We start from the raw sequence: 25,278 nt of genomic DNA, 5'->3' as shown, positions 1-25,278 counted from the left end.
ATATATATATATATATATATATATATATATATATATATATATATATATATATATATTCTATAAAAAAAATTTGGGGGGGGGGGAGAGATTGTCTGTTTGCTTTCCCTGATGAATGGTCTACTGCAGGGGTCACAACCCCTGGCACGCGAGGCATATTTTGCTGGTACAGCAGCCAGCCCGCATCCTTCATGCATTAAATTAAGAGACAGCATCCCTTCAGTGCTCTGCTAGAGCTGAGGTGTAGGACAAGCCCCCTTCTCTCACTGCCCACCAATCAGAGGTGAGCCTCTCACTGCACAGGATAAGGGCTCCCTGGACCCTGCTGCTACACGTGAGGAACTCCTGCTATCTGCAGCCCTGAATAGGAGAGGAAACTGAGCAAAGTGAAAGTAAAAACACCAGGTACCTTTTGGGGTTAAAGGGGTATTCCCATAACCCTTGTTCTGCAGCCTGCAGGGCTCTGTGCTCTTTTCACTTCCTGGATTTCTTGGCACATTGGTGGGCTGGGTTTTACTTGCTCTGCTATCTGCGATGTTTGCAGTCAGTAATGAGGGATTGGCTGTAAATGCATTACCACAGTATAAAGCTGATGAGGAAACTGCTGTAGCATAGCTGGATTTGAGTCCGTTTGAATTACATACAGAGGTAACGAATTCCTTATCTCAGCCCAATTCAATTAAACCGGCTGATCAGTGGAAAAGCTGAAGATAGACAGCACAGTAATCCCGGAGCTCTCACCTCCCCCCTCCCCTATCTGAGGAGCTCTGTTGCTTGTCAGGCCCTCCCTTCCCCCTGAGAGCAGGCAGCTACTTCACTTGGGAAATGAGCAGATAAGCCCAGTGGCCATAGAAATGCAGTGTCAACAGTGAAGTGAATAAATTAAGATAGCGGCCAAACAAAGCAGTTTTGATGAAGCAGTGTATTTAGGAAAAGTCTTAAATCCACACAAACTAGCAGAATAGATAGGATCCTTATGGGACAACCCCCTTTAATAACTATTCTTATTAATGTCAGGCATTTGGAGTTACTTTTAGTTTTAGTAACTCCATGTGCCTCACTTTAATAGCAGTTAACCCCATCATGTCCCTCCACATTAACCCCTGTGTGGCTCACATAAGGGTTACTGATATGTGAGACCTATGGAGGTACTAATAAAGGAGCTATAGAATGAAGATATTTATTTATTACCTCCATATTTCTCTCATATCAGTATGCATTATGTGAAGCACACAGAGGTTAATGTGAGGGACATGATGGGGTTAACTGCTATTACTATGAGGCACATGGAGTTAGTAAACTGTAATGCACATGACCAGACTCTTTTATCTACAACTGTGGATAAAAGTACAGACCTATACATTTCTAAGGACCTGTATATACAGCCATTCTTTTTGTGGCTGTGTATCTGGGCCAAATTGAAGAGCTGAAAATTATAGAGCAGGTCCTAAAACTGTCATATATCTGTCTGCATTTGTGCCCTGTCAATTCATTTTTAATGTATATGTCAGTGAAGACCACATCCGTGCCTTTTGTATGCAGGAGGACTAAGGCTTGTGCCCCACGTTGCAGAAATGCAGAGTTTTTGCGGATTTTGCTGTGGTTTATTTCAACCAAAGTTGAAAATAACTACAGAAGGAATGGGAAATATATAGGAAGCTTCTTATACGTCTCCCTTCTGCTCAATCCACTCTTGGCCTAGGCTCAGAAAAATGCAGCAAAATCTGCAACAAAAAAGCTGTGTTTCCACAACGTGGGGGCCCGCAGCCTTAGGCTAAAGCCCCATGTTGCAGAAGCGAAGCGTGCGTGCGTGCGTGCGTGCGTGCGTGCGTGCGTGCGTGTGTGTGTGTGTGTGTTCTAAAGTTTTGCTGAGGAGACCAGAAGATGCTCACAGGTGGGCACTTACTGCCGGGCTTCCACCTCCTGTCCAGTTTCTTGGGCAGAAGATGGAAACTGCAAAGCAGAGACTGGGCGCAGATGTGAGCTCGCCCTCAACTGTAACTTGGGCTTATTGTTCAGGCATAATCCAAAAATCTTAAATCATTATCAGGGCCTCTGTTTGTGCTTAAATTTTTTTTTTTTGATAGATAGATATATATATATATATATATATATATATATATATATATATATATATATATTTATTATAAATTATGCATGCAACCTTCTTTTACTTTTATATTACAGAGATTTAGATGCTCGAGCCAAAAGTGAACGGTATCGCACCCTCTTCCGTCTTCCAAAGGATGAAAAGTTGGATGGACATACAGACTGTACATTGTGGACACCCTTCAGTAAAAGACATATAGTGGGACAAATGTTTGTTTCCACAAATTACATCTGCTTCACTAGTAAAGAAGAGAACCTATGCAGTCTGATCATCCCACTGCGAGAGGTTTGTTACACTGTACAACTAGACAGTCTATTGTGTGCACTGTGGAGGACCAGGATCTGAGATATGGCCTCCATTTACACGTGCATGTTACTTGGTAATTAAGATTGTCACTCCTGGAAAATGTCTGTTCAGAAATGTCATATGGCGGCAGCATTTTCCAGCCCATTTAATCCAGTTGTCATTTATGGTCTATTACACTGATCTGCCTGATCTAATTATATTTATATAAGAAGTGAAACCTCAATATCTCCAAGGCTTCATGCCAGTGATCTTCATATTATGTGTTGAGTTGTAAGCAGATTTTTGGAACGCGTTCTGCTATGTATTGATGAATAGTATGGTAGATAACACATGTGCATATTATGGATAAATACCTGGATAATATGACACCGGCTCCAATAATTACAAAACTGTATTTATAACCACTTGGCACTGAAGAGGAATATGTAAAATTCTGTTCCGTATCGGCTGAGAAGTCGTGCACAGCCTCACTAATATATCAGAGGGAGGCTTCTTTTTAGCAGCCTTTTATTTTAGAAATTGGATCAGTATCATAAGAAATTACAGGTTGTAGGATATGCTTGCTATGAATGTATTTATGTAAATTGGCATATGAGTGGGCAGAGACTAAGGGTCCATTAAAATATGGCGCTAAGATGTTCTTGTAAGGTAAAGGTTACTGTTAACCTGTTTGTGCAAATATACTACAGTATATTTTAGAATGGAAAATATTAAAGCCCATCTCTAGTTATAAAACATTTTTTTTTCTTTGTACAAACTTAGTATACCATACTTCTGCATTCGTCAGAAAAAAATAATTTGTTCTCTATTTAAACAGCTATCCATTTCCATCTGTTTTTTTTAATCCATTAAAGGAATCTGTTAAACTGATGATAAAATAATAAAAAAAAATAAAAAAAAATGTGGAACACGGTCTGGCACAATTAATATCATTGTTCATTTTCCAAGAGACTTATGAGGCCCTATTTGGCAATCCTGTGACACAATTCTTTTAGTCCTGTCCCCACATAGTGCTTTCAGCGGTCCATGCTTGCTGATACTCTGAGGGACAGCCAACTGTGCAGAATCTGCAGCTTTCCAACCAGTGGTACAGAAAGAACAGTCACAATATAATAAGACTTTAGACAAGCAGTATATAAAGAAAACAATATCCAAATGTGGACTTCGAGGTTCGCTTTTAGTATCAGATTTTGTTGCATGAGATTTTTACCTTCCTTGTATTATTATATTCTCCAGACTACAATCAATGATAAATGTGTGTCATTCTTCCACTCTAGTACATGTTGCTCTCAGCATCTCCATCTCCTTGTTTTGCCTTTATGCAGGTTACAATTGTAGAGAAGGCTGACAGCTCCAGTGTCCTGCCCAGCCCGCTGTCTATCAGCACCAAGAACAGAATGACATTCCTCTTTGCCAATTTGAAGGACAGAGACTTTCTCGTGCAGAGAATATCAGATTTCCTGCAGCAAACTACACTGAAAATGTACTTTGATAAGGATATTGCTGGAAGCAACAGCAGCATAGAAGAGGAGGTACAGTACGTGAATGACTTGTATAAACGCTTGTTCTTCTCAAGCTACTAGCTCTATTTTCCAATGAATATACATGCCTGTACCTGTTTGTGTGTAATGTGATATACTAGCTTCTGCCCACGACTTTGTGTGTTGTTGGCAGTGATGAGATCAGATAATAAGAATGGACATGGTGTTGTGTGTGTTTACATAGAGAACTTTCACATTTATAATATTAGTAGGATAGGATGATAGCAATACAATACTGACAAGCACTGTTCCCAATAGCGTGCGCGCGTGGGCGGCTGCTCACCTATTGCAGCCGCCCCGCTCAGCCAGAATTAACGCCCGTGCACTCAACTCAGATCTGCGTCCAGAGGACACAGATCTGACTTGAATACAGACGCGACTAAAGCAAGGAGCTGTCACAGCTCAGCTCCTTGCTTTGCTGCTGCATTCCGGCTAGTCGCTGTGTAGACGCGATGTGATGACGTCACATCGCGCCTACAACTGTGTGCAAGAGAGAGAGGCGCGGAGAGAGCGGCGGGGGAGTGAGGAGAAGGTAAGTTTAATGTGTACACTGAGATGGAACGTGAAACTTGGGGCAGATGAAGGAGGGGACGACATGAATCTGGGGGCAGAGATGGGGGGGGGGACATGATGAATCTGGGGGCAGAGATGGGGGGGGGGGACATGATGAATCTGGGGGCAGAGATGGGGGGGGGGACATGATGAATCTGGGGGCAGAGATGGGGGGGGGGACATGATGAATCTGGGGGCAGAGATGGGGGGGGGGACATGATGAATCTGGGGGCAGAGATGGGGGGGGGGACATGATGAATCTGGGGGCAGAGATGGGGGGGGGGGACATGATGAATCTGGGGGCAGAGATGGGGGGGGGACATGATGAATCTGGGGGCAGAGATGGGGGGGGGGGACATGATGAATCTGGGGGCAGAGATGGGGGGGGGGGGGGACATGATGAATCTGGGGGCAGAGATGGGGGGGGGGGACATGATGAATCTGGGGGCAGAGATGGGGGGGGGGGGGACATGATGAATCTGGGGGCAGAGATGGGGGGGGGGGGGACATGATGAATCTGGGGGCAGAGATGGGGGGGGGGGGACATGATGAATCTGGGGGCAGAGATGGGGGGGGGGGGGACATGATGAATCTGGGGGCAGAGATGGGGGGGGGGGGGGACATGATGAATCTGGGGGCAGAGATGGGGGGGGGGGGGGACATGATGAATCTGGGGGCAGATGAAGGGTGTATATGAAACTGGGGGAGATATAGAGGGGCAAAGTATAATTTATGGGTGACTGTCGGAGGATTATACTGTGTGGGAGCACGTGAAAAATGAATGAGTGGGCGGAGTCAACATAAAAGTAGGCGGAGCTAAATTTGCCGCTGCGCGCGCTGCATATTTTGTCCCCTTTTCAAAAGTTGGGAGGTATCCACTCAGGAGGACAGGCATCAACCAACGGTTGTTTAATATGGCACCCGCCATATTGCTGTCTGTCCTCCTGAGTGCCGGATCGGCCCGTCACTTTCCTCAGCACCAATCTGTGTGTGGGGGAGGGGGTGACTAAGGAAGGATCATTATACTAGCTATACACTAGATTAGCTTTTTCTTGTTTACTACTGGTGGTACTGTTTGGCCATCAGGTCGCCCATCATTGACGGAGCCTTGCCCAGCTCACTAGCGGTTCCGCTCAGCAGCTTCCAGGGCTTAGAGGGAACATTGCTGACAAGAGGACTCCAATTTGACTTTTTTTTTTTTTTTTTTTCTGTACATACAACACCATTCTATCAATTGATTAGAGATTATAACCTGTATGTATGCACTTATGTTTTTTGTAACCTGCGCCCACTCGTGTCTACAGGCTGACTCCGGGGCTGCCGGTTTTGTTTCCTGCAGTCCTCATCACAGACTGAGATTTGAAGCCGATGGGGACCGACACATGAACTTCAATGGCAACAGCGCCCCAACAGCCACACAAACGTTAATGACAATGTATCGTAGGAGGTCACCAGAGGAATTCAATCCTAAATTGGTAAGTGGCAGTAAACTCTGACTCAGCACAAATCCTGAAGACAGTTCTAGGGTACAGAGTGTGAAGCTGACAACTCCGATCACTAGTCATGTCATATATTGGTTACATAACTTGTTTTAATGAGGCTTAAATTCTCAATCAAGCCATTGATGTCTGAGGAAAATGAGTCCGTTAATGGTTTCTGCTGACAGGCTCCGGCGGTAATGATGGCAAAAATGTATCACAATTGTGTACAGATTAAGAATCTCATTCTCAGCAATTTCTTACACTGAATATATTATATCCCATATTAAAAAGCTGCTAGTTGTCTTAGAAAGCTAGAAAAGCTAATTTACAGAGCAAGGCTGTTACACACTGTTACATGACTGGTGTAAAGTGAGCATAGTACGTGACTACAAAGAGCGATTGACTGTGCCAAGGCAATTGGTTGGCAGACAAAGCAGCCGCAGCGGCGGATCTGTGACTAACCTAATTTTAATGCCGTCAAATGTTCACAAGTCCATTGCTTTACCTAGGGGCACAGACGGACAGCAGTTTACCCCCCCCCCCCCCCTTTTCCCCCATCATGTGCAAAAAAACTGTATATCAGACTCTCTTATCCAATAACTCATCATAGAGACCCTGTTTGTCTCTCTAATGCTTTGTGTAACTCATTCTTTACATCTAAAAGACTATAGGACACAGTGGTGGCAGTGCACTACTCCCTCTCCATCTACTGGATGCCAGTATAGCTGCACAGGTAGCACTTATTGTACGTTTGCCTTTGTTTTACCTTCATTGGAAGACTCTTGTATAAAGGAAATTCTAAAAAGTGAAATGGTGATGGAATAGTCTTAAGTATATTCTATTTTATGTACTGTGACCTTTTAGCGGAAACCTTTTTTGCCAAATAGCCTTGCACCTCATATTCCCTGAATAAGCTCGGGTGTATCGTAATAACCATTGCATTTCTTAGTCTTAATGTACAAGAGTTCATACAGGAACCTACAGTCGTGCAAATGCTCTCATATACAAAAAAAGGTCTTTTAAACCACAAATATGCAAATATATTTACAATAAAGTGGTTGCAATAATAAAGTGGTTGACCTCTGGCTTTAAGCTTTTTTTTTTTTTTTTTTTTTTTTTAACATCTGGACATTATAAATGGGTTCTGTGCTTGGGCCCCCTATATGAGCTAGAATAGAGAGCTGAGCTGTATGAGCAGCTTTTGTTGTGGAGGACTTGGGTCACCATTACATGGACCGCTCTCTATCTGAAGAGCATCTCTGTATCACTATCTTAGTCATCGATGTTCAATCTTGAAGATCCCCTTTTAAGTGGACAACTAAACTTAGTATGCAAGGGACTGGTTCTAATGGTTCTCCTAGATCACAATTACCAATGGACTGGATCACAGACAGAGGTTTTCTACACAGTGACCAGGAGTCTGTTACAAGCGTACTGTTCTTGTATAGGACATCTGATGTCTGTGAAAAACCATAGCATGGAGATGACTGAATTGAAAGATCAGTATGTCTGTACTTATTATATATAAAGAATTTGTAAGATGAGATAACAAAGAATACTTAAAGCATGTATATCTTACAAGCATGGAATACTGATATACTTGTCTTCAAAGGCCAAAGAATTTCTTAAGGAGCAAGCATGGAAGGTACATTTTTCAGAATATGGGCAAGGTATCTGCATGTATCGCACTCAGAAAACAAGAGACCTGGTGCTGAAAGGCATCCCAGAGAGTATGCGGGGAGAGCTCTGGCTACTGTTCTCTGGTAAGTGGGCACAATTGTGCAGATATATTGTGCGCAGGATTACTTTTATTGTCGCACTTCTTTTCTTTGACAAGCATTCTGTTATTAGGAGCTATTAATGAAATGGCAACACACCCTGGTTATTATGAGGAGCTGGTCGAGAAGTCTATGGGTCTGTACAACCTTGCCACAGAGGAGATAGAAAGGGATTTGCACCGTTCCCTTCCAGAACATCCTGCATTCCAAAACGAGATTGGGATTTCTGCCTTGAGGAGAGTCCTTACTGCCTATGCTTTTAGGAATCCAAACATTGGATACTGTCAGGTAAGGTCTAATAACCAAAATGCAAAAATTGGCAGAAGGCAAAACTCAATAAAATGACAAAACTCAATGCAAGCAGTGAGTTTTGTCATCCAAGAGGTCATGTAAGTAAAATGCAACAGTCTTGCCCAGTTGGATGCGTGAAGTGAAGGTCCCAGTATCCCCCATAGATCTCTGCCTACTTGAGGTCCGTGGAGAGCGATCTCATTCTCTGTGAAACTAAGCTCAGGCCTTCGTTGTATAAATGGCCACCACAACTAGAACCTCCTTGGCAGTCAGTATATGGCAAATCAGGTTTTAAGGTGGCCATTATTTATGAAACGTAAAAAGTACCAGATGTTGAGACATTTGAGAGAAGTGATCATCTCTATATATTACAACTTGATAAAGGTTATTGGTAAACTAATGACTGCGCTAATCTTGTTTTGGGTTTTGATGCAGGGTACTGTTTTCTTGCTAAATTAGAATTCTGAATAGTTGGGCACAAAGCCAACACACCATGATATAGATTTGTGCTCCATCATAGAATTTGGTCTCCAAAGGTTGAACAGAGCCTTAAACTGCCAGAAAAATAACTTCTAAATATCTGTAATGACTTTCATGTCATATAATTGTTTTTGCCACAATAGAATAAGTTTGTTTCCACACGTATACCGGTATTATATGCAAAATGTAGTTGCTTTGTCCCAAGAGTCTTCTGTGGGTGTTATTGTGGCGCTGTCAGCAGATTATGCTGCCTTTTGGTTTCCTCTGTTTCATTTTCCTATGAATTAGATGACTGCAGCAGAATCAGTCTGCAAACCATGTAGTCCATGACCCACTAACGTAAAGGAAATTTATTTTCTATTAGTGCATTTCATGTAGTGTGTCTTTGAAATCTATACATGTGTATATATATCTCAGTTCTTGAAGGAGAGCTTCACTTGCAACAATATATAGGAGACAAACGTAGGAGAGACTATCTGACCTTTACCTCGTACCACAGTCATCCTCTTCCTCTGCTATTGGGTTTGGCAAAAAGTTTTAATTGAAAAAAGCACAAAGTATAAAGAAAAACATATAAATAGCAGGAATACCTAAATTATAACATTTAATGGATATACGCACAATCGGTCCCACTAATATGTGTTTACATAGAACTATTCATATTGTGTTTCTTATTGACCTGTTTTATATTTATTTTTCTGGTTAGGCAATGAATATTGTTACCTCAGTACTACTTTTGTATGCCAAGGAAGAAGAAGCCTTCTGGTTACTCGTGGCTCTCTGTGAACGTATGCTTCCTGACTACTACAATACCAGGGTTGTTGGTGGGTACTGAAACTATTTTGGTTCTTATGTTGAACTGAATCCTCTGTAACATCCAAAATTGCTTGTGCACCTAGAGCAAGAACAATACTTGCCCAATACTGTCCCTGGTGCTCCGGTGTCCCAGGCTGCTGTCCAGTCCTAGGGCTTGTTCCAGTGGAAGTCCCTACCACATGTGACGAACTAGTGACCTAAGGAAAAGACATGGGATGTCACTTGCATACCTCAACTGTGATATTCAGGTTCCTTTCTTTAGGCTGTGAAGGCCACTAATTGGGGATTTCTGACAGAGTAAGCCCTCAGAGCACCAAGGAACTGGTCAGCTTCCTGGCATTCTGGAGCACCGGGAACATGTGTGTGTTTGTGTGTGTGTGGTGGTTTTTGTTACTTTCCCCAGCCTCTGGTGGGGGTGGGGGGACTCCTCAATTGAGAATATTGTCATACAATGTAGCCACAACTGTATTTGTACAGTAAATTTCATGTATGTATCAGTAATCTGTATGTACTCCAGTTCATTTGTTTCCTATGTACCCCCAGGAGCTCTGGTGGATCAGGGAGTGTTTGAAGACTTGGCCCACGATTATGTGCCTCAGCTTTATGACTGTATGCAGGACTTGGGGGTGATTTCCACCATCTCCCTCTCATGGTTTCTCACACTTTTTCTCAGTGTGATGCCTTTTGAAAGTGCTGTGGTAGTTGTGGATTGTTTCTTCTATGAAGGCATCAAGGTCATATTTCAGCTTGCACTTGCTGTATTGGAGGCCAATGTTGACAAGCTCCTCAACTGTAAAGATGATGGAGAAGCCATGACTGTACTTGGAAGGTATGATACAGTTTTTTGGTTTCTGTATTTTTGAGGTGTTCATATTTTAAAGCCTTTAACCAGTGCAACATATTTCCTTTAATGGTCCTCTTAACAACCCTCTTAGCATATACAACAGGATATACAGTGGAAATTTGGGTTTCGATCCTAGTTCTCTCTGCTCTAAGACAAAAATGAGATGCAAGTTGTTTTTGTGTATGTAGAGGGGACATGGTCTCTGTAATTCTCAAGCAAGTAGTCATAGAAACCATGAGCAGCTGAATTCAGTGCACTTTCTGCTATCTGCTTACCCGGTATATGCCCAGGCACTGTCAAAATGACAGGCTTTGGAGGGGCTACATGATGGCTCAGTGGTTAGCACTGCAGCCTTGCAGCACTTGGGTCCTGGTGTTCAAATCCCGCCAAGGGTGAAAAACCAAGCAAACAAGGAGTTTCCATCCCATATTCCAAAAAAAGACATACTGATAGGGAAAAAAATGTACATTGTGAGCTCTATGTGGGGCTTACAATCTACATTTAAAAAAAAAAAAGACAGGCTTTGCAAATCGCAGCGTGTCCGCACTGTTTTTTTTTTTTTTTTTCCATAAAGTGGGCAAGGGATTCACATGAATCCCATCCCCTTTGCTTGCACTGTAAAACGCTGCGATTTTTCCCGCAGCGTTTCCGCCGCAGAAAAATCGTGGAGTTTACATCCCGTGGGTCCCCGGCCTAAAGGTGTTTTCCCATGAATACAACTATTCTTAAATTTTAGACCATTAAAAGTTCAACATAATTTATTTTTTCAAGTAACTTCAAAAAATGTTGCAGCGTTTTAAAGATATTCTGTAATCCTCTTTGGGGTAAATGTCGGTTGCCTTGGTTGTATATCAATAGATACAACCATGAATGCATTAACTTTCTATGTTCTGCCACTTGTCAGAAACCCAATCATGATTTTCTTATTGTGGCCGGATTGTTTTCTTGTGGCCCCTGTCTGATAATCTGTCCACAATAAGGAAATTGTGGCTGGGTTTTCTGACAACTCACAAATCATAGAAGGTTCCTGCGTTCATAGTCTTATCTAATAGCAGTGACAATCTTTTGTCTTGCCAAGATGGTTAGATAAAATCTTTAAAACTTTTAATTACTGCTAGGGTTTATGAACCTGGAAGAATTACTTAGGTTTGCAGAAATGTTTAATTTTCTACAGATTTAAATATGGCTATTTTTGTGAGAACCCCTTTATTGTGAATATAAATATCCCCTTTAAGACTGAAGAGCTGGTCTTTGTACCTGCGGCCATTTAAGTTGTGTTCTCACAATGGCGCACAGTGGTCCTGTCAAATGTTTCTCTAAGTACTGGCTGCATGTAGCAGCCTTAGTATTGCAGGAACCTAAACTAGTGAGTTAATAAACTTCTGTTTTGAATATTTGAAAGTGCAATTTTTGAAATGGATAAAAGGATATACAATTTTCCAATATACTTTCTGTATCAATTCCTCATGGTCTTTAGATTTCGGCTTGCTATCATTCATTCTGCTTACCTCTTAGTGGATAAAACTCTGACCATGGTCATGTGATTTACCGTCCATTGTCATGTGACGCAGGTGCTGCTCGTTAGTCACAGCCCGGTAATCAGCTCATCAGATGCCACATACAGTATAGTACTTCCTTCGTGTCCCTCACACAATATATTTCCTCCTAATGGCCCCATGTAATATGTCTCCTTAGTGCCCCCAGACACATAATGCTCCCTAAGTTGTTCCCCACATAGTATCCCTTGTTAGTGGACCCAGACCTTTATAATGCCCCAGCATTAGATCCTTGCATAATGTTGCATTAGCTTCCTTTACATAGTATAATGCCCTATTATGACTTCCACACAGGTCACGCCACCTAAATGAAAGTTATACTCACCTAGCCCCACTCCCACAGTACTGTCTCTCTATTGCGGTCTCCAATGTGCTCCTTGCTGTAGATGGCAATAGTCACAGCCTGAGTGGTGGTGTGTTCTGTGCTCTGATGATGCAGATAGAATTTAAAATAACACAGTTCTGCCATTCCAGGCAATAGGTGCCCTGCTATATCCTGGATGGCTGTACAGACATATGGTTAAAATAGCCCTGACCATAGCTAGACTCCACATTAACTGTACTTTTTTTTTTTTTTTTTTACAAAGGTATCTAGATAGTGTGAGTAATAAAGACAGCACATTACCCCCAATTCCTCACCTGCATTCCCTGCTCACTGATGACTTGGAGCGGTACCCAGAAGTGGACATTTTTGCTCTCATTGCCTCCTCTTATCAGGTACTGTATGCAGCATCCCAGCGTGCTCCTGCTTCTATAGTTTGTCTTTGTGCCTCTCAGTATGTTTGTACGTCTTGTCTATATGTTACATGTTAAATGTTTGTTTTGTAGCTCTCCCTTGTATATTTTCCCTGCTGGTTTCCCCACTGTTCACCCCCTACATTTAGTACAGTCCTGTCCTATCACAGGTCTGGGAGATGAAAGTCTTCAGGGGACTGTTGGAGTATCAGTCTAAGAGTTTGTGGTGACTAGATATAGCAGGGTGAGCTCTGTGACAAGAAGTCCTGATGGTTTTGACTTCACTGAAGGCTCAATTTGAGACTGAGACAGGGAGATCCGTTGTTAATCGCTAGGACATTGTGCCAGGAGTGAAGGGTAATTAAAGGTAACACACCCCTGCCAGGACTACCCTGAAGTACAACCTCCAGTATCTGCTGCTCAAGGAGGCATCCCCTCAAGACCAAGGCTGGGAAAGTTGAACAGTGGGAGACTACAACCCCCATTTGGAAGCTGCTTGTTTCATTGTTCAGTTGCTGAGTAAAAGTTAAACCTGTTTCAACTGCACAACTGCCTCAATGAGTCGCTCCCGCCTTACCGTCTGGGCCCTTTCAAACACCATCACCCTGACTCAGAGTAGAGACTCCCCCCCCCCCCCCCCCCCCCTTCCTTTTCAACTGGAAGTGCCCCTGGGGAACTACCATTAAGTAGTACGGCAGGACCCCCTCATCTGTGTCCGACCTATGGGCTAAGCTGAGATTAAGCTGAGAAGAGAGGCCGAGTGCCCTCAACCAATCTGGTGGCACTACTACTCCCATCCTCCAGTTCCCTCCATCTCGTCTGCGGAACATGTATACAGATTTATTATATTGTACCAATAATCAATGAATTGTGCTGCCACACATGGTTATTGTAATATGAAGGGCCACACACAATATAGTTTTAATTCATCTTATCAGATTATATAAATATCACTGAGTGTTTTGGGACACTATCTTGAATGGGCTGCACTGTAACACTTTTTTTTTACTTTTGTGCATCTCAAAAGCAACATTAGAAAGTGAAGGCCATAGTCTGCTTTAAAAATGTCTTATTGTTTAAATTAATCCTACAATTACAAATACTTTTGCTACAATGAAACATTATGCAGTACACAGATGTAGATTTCTGAAAAGTCCACTAGATGTCACTTGTGTGGTGTCACATGGTTTATACATACTGCTGGAATGTATTGCTCTTACACTCCTTTTTTTTTTTTCTTTTTTAGAAATTTGGCTCTATACGGGCAGATCTTATAGAACAAATGAGATTTAAGCAAAGGTTAAAGGTGATCCAGACTCTTGAGGACAATACAAAGCGAAATGTGGTAAGGCATTGCTTTAAAGTAGTGGAAATATTGCAACTGTGTTTTGAGTTTTTCCTGCGGTTTCTTTCTCAGGTTCATAAACCCTATGTAGTCAGCAGGTATTGCCTGGAGAACGTTTGGTCAGCCAAATGCATTAGTAGTCACTTCAAGGAATATAAACTTTATGGATAGAATAATTACATGACCATTCAAAGCAAAAGCTGGGATGGGTTGAGTTTTTCAGAGTAAGATCTGTGGTTTGCCCTATTGCTTATAGAAGTAGTACAATTAAAATTTAGAATTTTAGTTTGTTCACAAGCTGTAACCCTTCCAACTGTAAAGGATACTCCGCAATGACCTTAAACGTGAACCTGTTGTGTAGTGTTCGGTGCCCTATCCAAGAGCAGGACATGATTGAGGGAGGTCTGTTATATCCAAATGTAAAGGAATTAATGGTGCTATATAAATAATAATAATCTATCTAGCTATATAATGCAAAACAGGATTTCAAAGTTGAAAGCAGGTTAAATTCTGACAGGACACCTAGGAAAGACCATGGGAGTCCTGATTACTCCACCCATGATTGGTGATTGGCAGAATTCTGTGCATTCGCTCTATCATATATTTCTGAGTCACGTAAATCACCTGATGGGTCCATTTCAAGAATGATTAACTAATAAATTCCCCTAAGAACTTGTCATCCACCTGTATCTGATACCTTTTCTAATAAGCTGGCAGTATACAATAGGCCGTGCTACCATGTTTCGGGCTTATTCTGATTTTGTGGAAGTATATTATAAAATGTGTAAACCGCTTTAGAATTAGTTTTATAAACAATAAAGCTGTAAATATGGATCAACCATAAAGACAAAGGTCTACAAATGTCCAAATACTTGTGTTATCAGGGACATGGAGGCTAATAGTTGTTGGCTGAACACAGGTTGAGATAAAAAGCTGTGTAATGGTCATCTGTAGAAAACTGCTTTGAATGCAATTATAATGTGCAACTAAAAGTATCATCAAGTGCAACTGTGCGGTCTACAAATAACGCTTGGTAATGCCTTTCTCTGTCTGCCCTATTAGGTCCGCACTATTGTGATTGACTCAGCATTTACTGTCGATGAGCTGGAAGAGCTGTATGCACTTTTTAAGGTATTTATTAAAATCTTATCTTCTAAGCAAAACTCAGTGGTGAAGTCAAACAATGAATTGTGATGGATGAACAGCAGAATGACACAGTGCGGCAGTTGATGTCCAATAATACCATTGCCTTTATGTATAACTTATACATTGTGCAACCCTCTCTCGGGGGATAAATAATGGCACAGACATTGGTGAACTGCATTGACAATCACTAATCATTGATATTATGTATACCGTATAATATATATAAATTTTTCTTTTTTTACACATGAATGATTTGTTCAGGACTCTAATTTGCTCTATGTAGAATTATGTGGCCCTCAAATTCTCTTGTATTACCTATTGAGACCCAGTATAAGATCTTATTTCACTGGTACCACATTCCGGCTCTCCTCCACACCCTTAATCCCAATATTCCCTCGGTTTGCTGGAGATGCCTTTCCGGTCTAGGGACTCTCTATCACATTTTTTGGGATTGTTGTTTGATCCGTCCTTTCTGGCTAGAAGTTCATGCTCTCCCACTAGACCCATTGGTCTACCTCCTCAATCTCACTCCCTGCTCTCTGAGCAAAACCTCATCCTTGCTATTTTTGTATATATGTACTGCAGCTAAATCCCTTATAGTCCGTCAATGAAAGAACACTCAGCCGCCTTCATTCCCCTTTCTTCTGGCCCGTATTAAGGATGTTAAATGCTTGGAATCCCTTACGGCCTCTCTAAATAATACTGTAGAGAACTTCAGAGTTATTTGGGCGCCATGGGGTACTTACTGTTGTACTCACGGTTTCTGATCTCTCCCCCTCTACTTTCCCTACTCTTCACTCTTCCTCTTCTCCTTTTTTTTTTTTTTTTTTTTTTTTTTTTTTTTAAATTTTTTTTTTTGTCATTGATTTACCATAATTCCGATGTCAAGTCTTTCCGTGTGTGTGTTTTTTTTTTTTGTTTTTTTTTGTTCAGTTGTTTGTATTGACTGCTGTTTATTCTGGCAGATGTCTCTTTATTTGTTACTCTTTCTTCGTTGAAAATCTCAATAAAAATTAATTTAAAAGAAAAAGGAAAAAAATCTAGCAAATACAGGGGATGACAGCATTTGTGGAGGGGTAATCCAGGAGCAGAAACTATACTTTATAGGATTGTTGCTTCATCTTGCCAGAAGATGTACTAGTCGTAATGTCCATGATCTTCATGGAGAAAGCCAATATATATCAAGAATTTAAAAACAATAGGGCAGATTGCAGGTGTCCAGGACTGGCATCATTTGCATTGGTACAGTGAAGAATAGCTAAGATGGGGTTGTTTAGAAATCAGATATAGTGCTGCGTGTATAGACTATATTATGACTATAAAGAGTTGCATGTATCCTCATATCAATGTTGGGTGAAAGGGCCGATTTTGCCATTTTAGAAAACTATTGGGAGACAGGGAAAATGATAAAATTTAGAAAAAAACTTATTATACTGTATATATACATATCTAGCTAGAAAGATGTGCATGTGCTTGATCAATACAAAACCACAGCAAGTAATTTACAATTGTCATCTTAGCTTTCTCTTTTCTTATATATGACTCTTTCCATGTGTTTTCAGGCTGAGCACCTGACCAGCTGCTACTGGGGAGGTACTACCAGTTCCATAGAGCGCCATGACCCATCCTTGCCCTATCTTGAGCAGTACCGCATAGACTTTCAACAGTTCAAGAATTTGTTTGTCCTACTCTTTCCATGGGCACATGGTGCACGCACAGATATCATGGCCTCTCGTGTCTTTAGGCTTCTAGATGAAAATGGTGACGGTTTAATCAACTTCCGAGAGTTCGTGTCAGGATTAAGTGAGTTTTTTGGTTGGACTATGTTTGTTTTGTGTTGTGTTTGGTTTTTTTTACACATCATTGTATGCCTTTCACACCAATGAAATAAGCAATCAATGCATGCAATATAATTGTATTTCTTAATTAAGATGGTGACCTCTATTGGACAAAATTGTCATATCCCAGTAAATTATAAGACACACAAAACACAGTTTAATGGCTGGTTCACCTTTGTTACATACAGCATGTATGCAAACAGCAGGAACATACAGAGAATATATTTTTTTTGCTATTACACATTGGTTTATTTTTGGTAATGAGTATTAATGTCCTCAGGTGTGACCTGCCATGGTGACCTCTCAGAAAAACTGAAGCTGTTGTATAGAATGCACCTATTTACTGGTGAGTTCTTCTGATCATTACGTCAACCATCACATATTTCCGGCATATGTGGATAAAGTAACATAACTGAAGATAAGATGAAGGTTTACAACTCTTGCACCTTCATTCTTTGTATAAAGGGATCATAGATCTGTTATGAGTGTCCATTGCAGAGACCTTTGCTCTACATATTGATATTGTATTATTGACCATTTCAGACCTGTCACCAGACCAAGATGAACCAGATTCTGCATTTGAAGCCACACAGTACTTCTTTGAAGACATCGCACCTGAGTGTAGCCATGGTATGTCAACCTCTGTGAAGGGTCAGGGACCAAGAAAACTCCTTAAGGAGAGTGCACCTTTGCAGGCGTATGGAGACTTACAAGCCATTTTTGCTCCACTGGGGAATACGCAAATCTGTTTTCTAGGATGAAATTAGGAAAATTATGCCTCTGCTTGCTGCCTCTAGGACAGCTCCCTTAAACATCAGGCATGGCTTTTTCAGATAGCCTAATACCACGATCCAGGATTATTGCCAAACTAGTATATCTATTCCAAAAGGAGTCTGTTCCTTTTGGCAATAATCCCGCATCGTGTTATTAGGCTGTCTGAAAAAGCCATGTCTGATGTTTAAGGGGGCTGTCCTAGAAGCAGCGAGCAGAGACATTTTCCTAATTTTACATCCTGGAAAACAGATTTGCATATTCCCCAGAACCTCTGTGAAGGCATGTATATTTGAGTGGGATATACATTTGTTTTTGTGATTGGCAGTGACACAAAAGCTAATGAAGGTAAATATGGTTGGGATGTCACTCAAGTATTGTAGCAACCAGGCCAGCTTTGACATTTTTGCAGTCAGTTTCTTGGTTGAGGCAACATGCAAGACTGAGTTAACTGAAGCTAATGGACAGTGAATGGTTTCACTCAGTCTCCAATGTCTCCATGTAGCCCAAGCCTTATTGGCAGTTACAGATCCCATAGTAAATAGGGAGCTTTTCCTTTGGCAAAGCTTTTGCCTTACAATAACTGTTTTCCCTTGCTTCTTTGAACAATGTTGGTAAAATAGCGCTCACTCCCTCCATACCCCCATTAACAGGTGTAATTCTGAGTGTTTTCGATGAATGTTGTAGTCAGCTTCTCAGTAGTTGCAATGGCAGCCTTGTTGTAGCTAGTTATTTTTACCATTTTGCAATACCTCTGCAGGGCTTCAGCACTTATACAAACTGTGCTTCATGTTCTGTCTACCTACAGTCAGGGCTTACTGCATATTCATATATGTGTCCATTGAGTATGCACTGAATGTAGCTTCTCCTTGTATAGTGGCACATTTTAGCTCCTAGGATTTAAAGGCAAACTAAATGTAAATCTGTCTAAATTTCTTTGCGCGATGTTTCTACACTACACTGCGCACATAAAAATGCTATTTGGTACATTTGAAGAAAAAAAGCATTTGTGTATACCGCTGAACAAATGCCAAAAGGACAAACTTCTGGTACTCCTTGGGTAAACGGAGCCCTGTTAATGCATTCAATGTATGTGCTGGGATAATTTCAGGTGCTTGTGCCAAATGCAGAGTAAAGTTGCCATGCTCCTCATTATGCCTGCAAGAAATTGAAAATTGTATTTCTTAAAGGGGTTTTTCCATCTTTCTCTCTCAGCAGTTGTCCTTTCTTCTCGCTTCCTGTATTCTTCAATAAGATGGTGGGTGGGTTTTGACTGTTTGATCAGGACACTATGAAATACCTCACAGTAGATATAAACATTGCCTTTACCATGCCTATTACCATTACTAGAAATTGAAAGGAGTTGTCTCAGCAAAAATGGACAGCCATTTTAAAGTTTAAGCTGGGGGCAGTAAAAAAAAACCAAAAAAAAAACCTGTCCCTAATGTTCTGTGGATCATCTGTTCCTGTGGTGTCTTCTGGCATTGTGCTAAAGCCACTGATTGGCCTCCGCAGTCATTTGACTGAATTTCATGTGAATTTGTGTGACATCATGGGTCCTCTTCCTGATGCCTGCTTATTTCAATGATTGGTCTGGGCATTCACATGACTGCTGAGACCAATCAGTGGCTTTAGCACATCACTAGACCTGGGAGTTGCGGGATGAAATTGGCGCAATGAGGACAGGTGAGTATGCGTTGTGTGGTGTGGTGTGTGTGTTTTTTTTTTTTTTTTTTTTTTTGTTTTTTACTTTAAAAGTTTTGCATGGACAAACCCCTCAAATAATATGCACAGTAAATGAAATTACATTACACAGGACTTGCAGTAAACTGAATGATAGCTTTGTGTTTACATATAGAGATAACACACCCTGTCTGAGCCTTTATCAGCAAACTGAAGTTAGCTGAAATGATTGTCTTAACAGCAAAGGAGCAAGAGAACTCAGCCCATTTCAAGCCCCCCACCCACCCCCGCAAAAAAAAATGAGGAAGCAGTCCCTATGCCTCCAGTGTGTGTGTGTATGTATGTATGTATGTGTGTGTATATATATATATATATATATATATATATATATATATATATATATATATATACTGTATATTAGATTACACTACAAGGATAAAGGTTTAATCATTTGGTTGCACTTGTGGTACAATTAGTGGGTGTCGGCTATCTAGGTGACATACTGTTCACAATATGCTGCAGCAAGACATCTAAGAGATGTTTCTTAATTTCCCATGTTGTCATGAAGTTGCTGCACTTGATATGAGAAGCAAGAAAAGGACAGAAGAAGGCTTTGTTGCAGTCAGTCTTAAAACCGCTAAAGGTAACACCTGGCTGTCCACCATGTCTGTCGTGCTTGTAGTAGAGCATTTAATGTTGTACTATTGTATTTTTATGCTACTGAAATGCTAATACATCTTGTTTAATTTTTATCCATTAGTTAAGAAAACAAGTCAGGATAACCGAAATTATCTGCGGATGTGGGCGCAAGAGAACCGATCTAAACAAAAAGATACTAAAGAATTGCCCAAGTTGAACCAGGTATTTCCTTAATGGCTCAGCTGATCTTTGTTGTGTATTGTTAGTATACTTTTTAGCTGTATAGCATACAGCAATGCAGTTGTAAAAAGACTATATACAAGCAGTATTTTAGCCATTGGCAAGGTTAGGGAGGTGCTTGAGGGTATGTGCCTTAACAGGAAATGCAAACAAACCACTCTCCACAGGCTGTAGATGGGTGCATGTATTCCAAATCAAAAACAAATATATTATGAAAGGATGGACATTAGGGACGAGCCGATCTTGAGACTTCAAGATCTATTTTTAAAATCCGATTTCCGATCATTTACCAGCCGATCATGAAATTTGCTCGATTGCCGATCGGAATCCGATCTTTTCCGATCCCGATCCTCAACCCTAGTTAATGTTTCTCTATGGGAAAAGTCACTTTTAGGGTTGAGCCGATCTTGAGAACCTCCAATCTCGATCCCACTGGAAAAGATCGAGTCAGTATTCCGAACGCGATCGTGAAATTTACTCAATTGCCGATTGGAATCCGATCTTTTACGATCCCTATTGCTCAACCCTAATGGACAGCACTCCAAAATTTAGCTTGCTTGTTATGTTTATTTGCAAATGTTAGTCTATAATAAAGTACATGGTTTCAACCATAACTTAGAGCAAGATATTATAGAAACGTAGCTAGTCAAGTGAATTGTTTTGGGCTGAAAAGTTAAAGGTGTCTGCTGCAAAATTGGGGGAAAAAATGGTGTAGGGCCCAGGAGAAATGGGCCTGGTAGGGAACCCAAACAGGAGGAGGTGAGGGAGTATGATGTAGCAGCAAGCTCCTAAACCATTGCACTTGTATGCCTAGGATTCTATGATATCTTGCTTTATTAAGTTGTGGTTGGAACCACGTGCTTTATCATGGAATGTAAACTTTGCAAATAAACTTAAGAAGCAAGCTCAAGTTTTGGAGTGCTGTCCATCCTTTCATAAATATGTGCAACTTGCTACAAGTTATATTCAAGGGTGCACCATGTAACCATACCATAGAGCATTATTGTTTTTGATCAAAGGAAAGAAAAAAAGGCTACAATAGCAAAAATATTAACAAAGGGCTAAATGATGCCAACGCAAACTAGGTCACAATATATGGATCTTCAATAAATCTCTTCTTTGTTTGTTTATAGGGGCAGTTTATTGAATTGTGTAAGACCATGTACAATATGTTTAGTGAGGATCCAAGAGAGCAGGATCTCTATCATGCAACGGCAACAGTGACCAGCTTACTGCTTGAGATTGGAGAGGTGGGCAAACTTATCTCTTTGCAGCCCAGAGAAGATATAGCTAGCCACAGCAGCAAGGAGGCTCCATGTAGTATCAATAAGAAGCCCATCCAAACATACCAGTATATGCAATCAGAAGCCTTCTCTACCAACCTTGTTACCAGTGAGAATATAGAAGATATCAACTCTGATCAAATGGAGGAGGTCAAGCTCGAAGACTCTTCTCCAAGAGACAATGGGGCCTGCTCCTCTATGCTCATATCGGATGACGAGACAAAAGACGATAGTTCAATGTCTTCATACTCTGTGCTGAGTGCCGGGTCTCATGAAGATGATAAACTGCAATGTGAAGATATTGGTGATGACACTATCCTTGTACGGAATAACCGCCAAGCGCCTTTGCCTGGTAGTACTAGCCTGGACCAAGACTGGGCGGTTACATTTGAGCAATTCCTAGCTTCCCTTTTGACTGAAACAGCAATTGTCAGATACTTTGAAAAACCAGTGTCCATGATGGCTAGAATAACTAATGCTAAGAATGTCAGAACAATGGGCAAAGCTATCCCTTCCACAAGTGACTATGACATTGCCACTATCTCTGGGTGAAAAACACTATGGTATCTGTAAATAATATTGTCATTATTTTTTATTTCTCAGTAGCGACTGTCCTAAACCAGTTTGTCCGACGAAGCGCTTCAACTGTTTTAATATTTTAGTCCAAAAAAATGCACAATTTACAAATGACTGAGGATTTCATGGATTTTAATGCTTTCCCTAAGTTCTACCCATCACATAGGCATGAGTACAGATTATTGTGAATAATAAATTAAGGATTTTAGACTACATAAATGCATATTAACCTAGCCCAAAAAATAGTAACGTTATGAGGAGTCCCCTATTCGACAAGACTGTAGATGACACAAAATATGGTAACATGCCACAATATTCTCTTTAAACATACTGCATCCTGTGTCTTTTAATAATCCTGTAAATACATTATATGAACCTGGATATATATTCAGTCAGTGGGAATGCATTGTCACTTTATTATACAATATCCCAAACCCTCTCTGAGCTATGGTTTGCTGTCCATTGGGCTCCAGCACTTTGACTTCCAGCTTCTTTATAAGGTGAATTACCCGTCTTTCTTTCATTTTATCAATATGCATTTCATGCAGCAAATTTTTAGTTGTCCTCTAGTTTACATCAGATGTCATTGGTGCAGAAGTGTATCTGGGCATGTGCCCCAAAATAAGACAATTGCTGTAAGTCTATGGTGGATCCCAGGATGATTTGTTGTGAAGAGATGTGGAGGGCACAAATGTTACCACTTTTCATCATTTTGTAACGTGTACCAATGCATTTACTGTGTATATATACTTTTTTTTTTTCTTTTTTTTTTTATTTGGAAAGTCTTATTTTTTTAAGCTATTTTTAATTTCTGGTAATTATTGTATAAATATATATTGAACCCCTAGATGTTAAGAAAATGTAATGATAAACCAATGCTGCTGTTTCGTTCTGCTGTTTACAATAAATAAAAGGGTTCGTGACATAATGTCTTCTATCATTTGTCCAATTTCCGCTAGGTTCACATTAGCGTTCAGGGACTCCGTTCTGTGGTTTCCGTCTTCTGCATGCCAGAAGACGGAAACCACAGACCGGGTCCGGCCGTGAGCGGCGGTGAGCGTTTTATGCTCTCCGCAGCGAAACTTTTTTTTTTTTTTTTTTTTTTTATCCGGACACAGAGTACTGCATGTCCAACTCTGTGTCCAGATTATAAAACACGGTTTCGTGGTGGAGAGGATAAAACGCTCACGGCCGGACATCTTTCTCACCCATTCAAATGAATGGGTGAGAGACTCCTGCAGGTTTCCGTATCCTGCCTCTGTTTTATGCAGGAAACGGAAACCTGCAGTACGGAGAGGAGAACGCAGATGTGAACGAGCCCTTATGGATTGTTCACTTGCATATAATTTTAGTTTGATCATTCAAGCTATTGAGGAACGATAGTTGTGCACATACAGAATATGAACCGTATAAGTCACTGCCGTACTATGGGTCTACAAACACTTATGAATAATAAAGTAATATGAGATTAGAACTCTTTAAAGAGGACCTTTCACCACTCCAAGCCTGTGCAGCTTTCTGCCCCATGTTATAGATGCAGCTGCACAGACTCTGGTGCACTTTGAATTATGTCTGTAGCCCCCCCTCATTTTGGAGCTCTGAGCCCTGTTAATTCTGGCGCCCTGTATGTTAATTAAGGGCTTCACTGTCAGAAGGGCGTTTCTGACAATGAAGAAAGCAGCTACGTCAGTCTAACACTGTCCAATTAGCAGTGGACAGTGTCAGAGCTGCTTCTGCTGCGTAATCTCAGGAGTTCTCGTGAGATCAGGCAGTCCTCTCTTCACAGGGCTTCACAGAAGACCTGGAGAAGTGATCCAGGCAAAGTATTGAAGTGGATGAAGGAGAACTTCACTGATATTGCTACAGATAATTAAAGAAACCCCTAAGCAATGAGCATAAGTGCCCAGTGGACCTAGGTCTAGCCCCTATACAATGAGTATTAACCCCTATAGCCCCCTAGCAATGAGCATTAACCCCTATAGCCCCTAGGCAACGAGCATTAACCCCTATAGCCACTATGCAACGAGCAGTATCCCCTGGAAATGACCAGTATCCCCCTATAGAGGGGTTAATGCTCATTGCCTAGGGGCTATAGCGGTTAATTCTCGTTGTATAGGGGCTAGACCTAGGTCCACAGGGTGTACTGGGCACTTATGCTCATTGCTTAGGGGTTTCTTTACTTACCTGTAGGAATGTCAGTGAAGTTCTCCTTCATCCACTTCAATACTTGGCCTGGATCGCTTCTCCAGGTGTTCTGTGAAGAGAGGACTATTCTGAAGTGGGCTTCTGAGTCGTGATCCAAATCCTATTGAGCATCTTTGGAAGGAGCTAAATCATGGCATCTGGAAAAGGCACCCTTCAAACTCGAGACAAGTGGAGACGTTTACTCATGAGGAGTGGCCCAAAATACCTGCTGAGAGGTGCAGAAGTCTCATTGACAGTTACAGGAATCATCTGATGGCAGGGATTGCCTCAAAAGGTTGCACAAAATATTAAGTTAAGGGAACCATCATTTCTGTCCAGGCCTGTTTCATCAGGTTTATTAAAAAAAAAAAATAATTGTGGTTGAAAAGCAATGTCTGACTTTCATTTGTTCATATTCATAGAATTTTTATCTTGTCAGCTTTAAGTTATTTCTGTGGCTATTGTGGGTTTTTCTTTCATTTAAACAAGGGGTACCAACAAATTTGTCCATGTGTATAGCCGCTAAATCCTATTTCCTTTCTGGGCAAAACTTTTTTTTTTTTTTTTTTTTTTTTTTTTTTTTTTAACCTTCTGTGGGTTATGCCAGGTAAAGCCTATTAACATACTGATCCCTTCTCCTGCCTCCCCTTTAGCCCTCTAGGGGCCCCATGCTTCTCATATAATGTATAGCAACATCAGAACAGCATTAGGACGATGCTGACAGTGATCTGGGTTGTAGTGGCCCTCTTGTAGGGTTGAAGGGTAAGCTGAGCCTGCTGGGTGAGGAGCAGGGATATGTAATTGGGGTCACAGCAAGAGTATTTTTGGTTGGGTGAAATCTCCCAAGATGAATCTTGTGAGGTTTGCATGCCAATTTTGTACAGACCAAAAATGTCCTGAACTATTTTATTAATGATATTTATAGTCAAATTATTGGCCCAGGGAAGGTGATCAAGCATATAGAAAAAAAACTCCCTCACACTCAATGGGTCTTCTAGCCTTACCATCCACATCCTATAAACCCTCCAGAAAAAAACTTGATCTCACTCTTAATTTTGGCCGCAAACTCACAGATCCCAGCAAAAT

At 41.1% G+C, this 25,278-nt stretch overlaps 1 protein-coding gene across 2 annotated transcripts in view; it reads left to right on the top strand.

Moving 5' to 3' along the window:
• TBC1D9 (TBC1 domain family member 9) overlaps positions 1-22,921 on the top strand; it is a 39,660-nt gene extending 16,739 nt beyond the window's left edge. Inside the window, exons 6-21 of one of the 2 annotated variants that reach the window (XM_075287979.1) lie at positions 2,185-2,392; positions 3,739-3,945; positions 5,811-5,981; positions 7,600-7,750; positions 7,839-8,053; positions 9,243-9,360; positions 9,896-10,181; positions 12,340-12,469; positions 13,734-13,832; positions 14,895-14,963; positions 16,541-16,781; positions 17,097-17,162; positions 17,360-17,446; positions 19,839-19,913; positions 20,031-20,131; positions 21,283-22,921. In XM_075287979.1, the coding sequence (XP_075144080.1) occupies positions 2,185-2,392; positions 3,739-3,945; positions 5,811-5,981; positions 7,600-7,750; positions 7,839-8,053; positions 9,243-9,360; positions 9,896-10,181; positions 12,340-12,469; positions 13,734-13,832; positions 14,895-14,963; positions 16,541-16,781; positions 17,097-17,162; positions 17,360-17,446; positions 19,839-19,913; positions 20,031-20,131; positions 21,283-21,984 (2,926 nt within the window). In that variant the 3' untranslated portion in view covers positions 21,985-22,921. The remainder of the gene's footprint in view (positions 1-2,184; positions 2,393-3,738; positions 3,946-5,810; positions 5,982-7,599; positions 7,751-7,838; positions 8,054-9,242; positions 9,361-9,895; positions 10,182-12,339; positions 12,470-13,733; positions 13,833-14,894; positions 14,964-16,540; positions 16,782-17,096; positions 17,163-17,359; positions 17,447-19,838; positions 19,914-20,030; positions 20,132-21,282) is intronic. The other variant, XM_075287980.1, reaches the window with a different exon arrangement.
• Positions 22,922-25,278: the final 2,357 nt, after the last annotated feature.

Source organism: Leptodactylus fuscus, chromosome 1 (genome assembly GCF_031893055.1).
Source record: "Leptodactylus fuscus isolate aLepFus1 chromosome 1, aLepFus1.hap2, whole genome shotgun sequence".
Lineage (NCBI taxonomy): Eukaryota > Metazoa > Chordata > Amphibia > Anura > Leptodactylidae > Leptodactylus > Leptodactylus fuscus.
This window is presented reverse-complemented; position numbering and strand designations above follow the sequence as displayed.